At 33.7% G+C, this 4,993-nt stretch overlaps 1 protein-coding gene across 1 annotated transcript in view; it reads right to left on the reverse strand.

Annotated features, from left to right (window-relative positions):
- EDA (ectodysplasin A) overlaps nt 1-4,993 on the reverse strand; it is a 558,670-nt gene that overhangs the window by 68,746 nt on the left and 484,931 nt on the right. The window contains exon 3 of the mRNA XM_045296990.1: nt 4,392-4,415. Coding sequence (XP_045152925.1) covers nt 4,392-4,415 — 24 coding nt within the window. The remainder of the gene's footprint in view (nt 1-4,391; nt 4,416-4,993) is intronic.

Consider the following 4,993-nt stretch of genomic DNA (forward strand, 5'->3'; position numbering starts at 1 on the left):
TATCTATCTATCTATCTATCTATCTATCTATCTATCTATCTATCTATCTATCTATCTATATGTAGCATCTGGGGTCTTGTCCTAATACAAGTTGAAATCTGGGAAATCTATCAACTAGTCCATATAGAAGCAAGAACAACTAAATGTGATCAAAGGATTTAAATAAAATTCATGATCAGAGAAAAGGGTTATTCGAGTTTAAATTTTGAGCACTTGTCTGTCAGTTTGTCATAGTTTGTAGTGTAATTCTGGAAGATACATCACTGGTATTCCAATATCAGCAGGGTTAACCAAAATGAACAGGTTTCAGCTGAGCTTCCAGTCCAAGAACAGGTTCTATAGAAGGAATAGGAGGAATCAGCCACTGGAAACCTTGTGAATAGCAGCAGAACCTTGTCAAATACCGAAAACTGCAGGAATAGCAGCACACATAGCAACAATTGTGAAGTGGCACAGGACCAGGCAGTGTTTCATTCTGTTGTACTTAGGGTAGCTGTGAGTCAGAACCTATTCCACAGTACCTAACAATAACAGGTTTGTGGAAGGTTATGGTTTACAACGGGAGATCCAAATTCATTTTCTTGTTGTTTATACATAGATTGAGCCTCCATTGAGTTCTTTCTGATCTTTGACCAGCAATATGAAAAGGCAGAGTGTGTTTGAAAATGGACTATGACCATTTCCCTAGCCAGCCCTGGGAGGCCAGCCTCACTCTCAGGGACTTGTATGGATGTGCCTTTGATATAAATTGGGGTACTAGAGTCACATGGTCATGAATCATACCTTAGCTACCATAGTTGAAGGCCCTGAACCAACCATATAAGCATTTCTAGTGTATAATAGTGTATCTAGTCCAATCATGATCCCTTTCCTGCTTCTGTAGTTGCATCTACACCTGTGATAAAATGACAAGTCACCAGTCATGATTTTCTGACAGTTTCCTTTGTTTTCCATGTCCTATTTAAGCAACGGTATGACTGAGAATCCTTGGACACCATTATGTGTTCCTACTGATAGTCTCATCCAGATGATTTGTCTTTGTCTTTATCCTTCTTAAGACTTAATAAATGAATTTGTCTGTAACTTATATTTGAATTTAGGATCCCTTTTCCCCCTAAAACACATCTTGAAAATAAAATAAAAACTTCTTCTCAAAAACCACGCAAACATATAGTTCCTTGTGTGACCTCCTCCCTGGGGGACAGACAACCGAAAAGTGGATGAAGGGAGACGTTGGACAGGGCAAGATATGACAAAATAACAATTTATAAACTATCAAGGGCTCATGCGGGAGGGGGGAGCGGGGAGGGAGGGGAAAATGAGGACCTAATGTCGGGGGTTTAAGTGGAAAGAAAATGTTTTGAGAATGATGTACAAATGCGCTTTACACAATTGATGTGTGTATGGATTGCGATAACAGTTCTATGAGCCCCTAATAAAATGTTTTATAAAAAATGGAATCACAGATTTGACAAATGTATCAAGTGTAATGGAGAGAACTTTGAATGTGATGAGGTTGTTTTGTAAAAAAAAAATTAATACATAACTTTGAAAAAGAAATCCGTTTGGTTGCGGGGAGGGGATATACCCTCTTATTTAAGGAGCTGCTTTGTTGTAAATCAGATGTATTGATGGAATATCATTTTTTTTGAGAAATTTAAAAGTTCTCTATCTGACAAAAAAAAAAAAAAACCACAAAAAACCATGCAAACAAATAAGCAAACGGATAAGCTGTGCATAAGTGGAGGGATTTACTTCTGGACTCTCAATGCTGTTTCCTTGATCTATGTGTCTGTTGTTATACCAGTACCAAGCTGTTTTGACAACCTTTGCTGTGTAGTAGATTTTGAGATCAGAAACTGTGAGGCCTCCCACATGTTTCTTCTTCTATCTGGAGTGTCTTTCCTTTCCATGTAAAGTTGGAGATGTGTTTTTTCATCTCTTAATAGAATGATGTTGGAACCTAGATTATATTTGGAGATACAGCTGAAGAACTTTTGGCTGTTGGCGATTGGCATTTTCACAATGTTAAGTCTTGTTATTCATTGGTTTCTTTCGGCTTCTTGAAGTAGTTTTTATAGTTTCCTTTATAAAATTTTCTGTTTCTCTAGTTAGATTTTTCCCCAAATATTTCAACTTATGGGTTACCATTATAAATGGTATTGTTTTCCTAATTTACTTGTCAAAGTTCTGTGTTAGTGTAAGGAAATCCAAATGATTTTTATATGTTAGTCTTATACTCTGCCACTTGGCTTAATCTTTCAATTAATTTCAATAATTTTCTTTCTCAGTCTTCGGGATTTTCAATGTATAGGTTCATATCATCTGCAAATAGAATTTTAGTTCTTCACCAATTTAGATGACCTAAATTTACCTTTCTTGCACTATAACTCTGGCTAAGACTTCCACCACAATATTAAATAGGAGTGGTGATAAAGTACATGCTCATCTGGTATTTGTTTGCAAAGGGCTTGTTTTTAGGTTCTCTCTATTGAGACTAATATTGGCCTTTGGTTTTGTATATATGTCCTTAATTATGTTGAGGAACTTTCCTTTTATTCCTATATGGTTGAGTTTGTTTGTTTTTTTAAAAATCAGGAATGAAAGTTAGATTTTGTCAAATGTCTTTTCTGCATCAGTTGATATGATTGGGTTATTTTTCTTTGTTGAATTGATGTGACTGTTTTTCTAACGTTGAACCATCCTTGCATACCTCATAAACACCACTTGATCATAATATTTTTGTTTTTGTGTTTTAAAAAAATATATTGTTGGATTCTATAGGCTAGCCTTTGGTTGAGAATTTTGAATTTATGTTTATGATATATATCATTGTATAATTTTTTAAACAAAGCATTTGACTGGTTTTGGTATCAGGTTTATGCTTGTTCATAAAATGAATATGGGAGGTTTCCATTCATTTGTAGAATATGCTCTGGAATAGTTTGAGTCGAGCTGGTATCAGCATTTTATACCTGAATGTTTGGTAGAATTTACCATTGATGTTATCTTTGTCTGTTTGTTGTTGTTTTTGTTGGGAGTTTCTTACGATTTGATCTAAATTTCTTCTTTTGTTATAGGTCTGTTCAAATGTTCTACTCCAGTTCATGTTTTAATTTTGGTAGGTAGTATGTTTTTAGGAATTTCTCCTAAGTCTTTGAATTTGTTATGGTATAGTTCTGTATTATTCTTTTTATTTCAGTTGGTTCTGTTGTAACATCACCTATTATTTTCTTATTCTTATTATTTCAATCTCCTTTTGCTTTGCTAGATTTACCAGTAGTTAGTAGATTTCATTAGACATTTCAAACAAATAACTTCTAGTCTTAATTATTCCTACTTGTATTCCATTTCATTTCTTTATGCTGTAATTTGTATCTTTTATTCTCATCTTTTGATTTTAGGTTTATTTTGTGGCCCTTTTATTAATTGTTTGAAGTGTTGGGCTAATGTGTTGACTTGGGCTTTTCTTTTTTGATGTGTGTGTTTATTGCTACAAATTGCCCTCTGAGCCCTGTTTCTGCTATGTCTTAAAGGCTTAGTATATTGTGTTTTTATTATTTGATTCAAGATTATAAATGCTTTCTACTTATGACTAGGTTTTAGGTCAGGCATGGGTTTTCTTTTCTAAGAAGTGGGCTATATTATGTAGTTCTAACTACAGAGCTTGTTCTTCCTTTGGATCCCTTTCTTCAAGTAAGCAGCGCTTATATAATCACTTGTGTTAGTCCCATTGCAAGAACAATGGGGATTTAATAACCAAACAACAAAACAATGGAATTGCCTAGCTAAAACTCATTTGAAGACTGAAAGAACAGGATGATACTTCAATCTAGTATTTTGTTCTCTTTTAAATTACAGAGAAAATAATATTGAAACCCTAAAGCCAGAAATATATTTATTTCCTGAAAATTTGGGAAATGGAGTAAGAAGAGTTTGTTAGGCCAAGAAATAGGGTACTGTCATTTCTTAGTAGTATAGATAGTTTCTACAAACTATCTAAGTATTACATTTTTACCTGATTTGATAAAGTAGGGAGGAAAAAAAAAGTAGAAAAGAGACAGGCAGGGGAAAGAGTAAAGATGAAGAAAAGAGATGTAAATTGAATTTAATAGAAGTGGGAGCAAGAAAAAAGCAAAAACAAGAACAACTTTTATATGATGCTAGAGAAGCAATTCTATTTTTCATGGGTCATTGCTGAAAAACAATTTTTAATCTTTCTTGGTTTTTGAAAGCAACAATACTCAAGCACACCACCACATTTGATTGAATAAATTATATTAAAAGAATGTAATAAAAATGCTCTACTCCCTTGATATATTCTTCTAATTTAGGAAAGACATAAGGGGGAACAGCTATAGAAATTTAATAAAACCAAGAACTTAACTTACCCTTTTTCTTGTTTTTAACTGGACCTAATAGAAAGAGAAAACAGAAAATTAAATCACTGGAAATTCATAGAAAGCCTTTTATTATTTAAAAAAATTATTTATATTCTTTTAAATTATTATTATTTTTCAGGAAATCTTAAGTTTTAAAAATATAGTCATTAGGTGGGAACTTCAAGAAATTGTAAATTCAAGGAAGCCTCAGAGCACAGGGTCAGCCTTTTAGCAAATTGGGGAAAGTACCAAGTCTGTGGGCCAGTTGTTAGGCTGGAGGCTTCTGACGCATAGTTGCAGGGTCTGTCAAGCCCCAAATCAGCAGGACTTGGCACATAAGTCATACAATTTAATAGTTCAATTATATCAAGAAGAGTTGTACAATCAATACTGCAATCAATTTTAGAACATTTTTCTTCTTTTTTGTACTCATTGTTATTAGTGCTCCATTTCCCCACAACCTTCCCTGTCATACCCCCAAGAAACTGTTAATCCAGTTCCTGTCTCTCTAGGTTTACCTATTCTGGATTTCATACACAGTAAAACATATGGAAAAAAAAAATCCCGAACTAAAACTAACAATAACAAAGTAAAACACAGAAAAACTTCAA

This window comes from Echinops telfairi, unplaced genomic scaffold (assembly GCF_000313985.2).
Source record: "Echinops telfairi isolate 266 unplaced genomic scaffold, ASM31398v2 ScPeMD7_7415;HRSCAF=8453, whole genome shotgun sequence".
Classification (NCBI taxonomy): domain Eukaryota; kingdom Metazoa; phylum Chordata; class Mammalia; order Afrosoricida; family Tenrecidae; genus Echinops; species Echinops telfairi.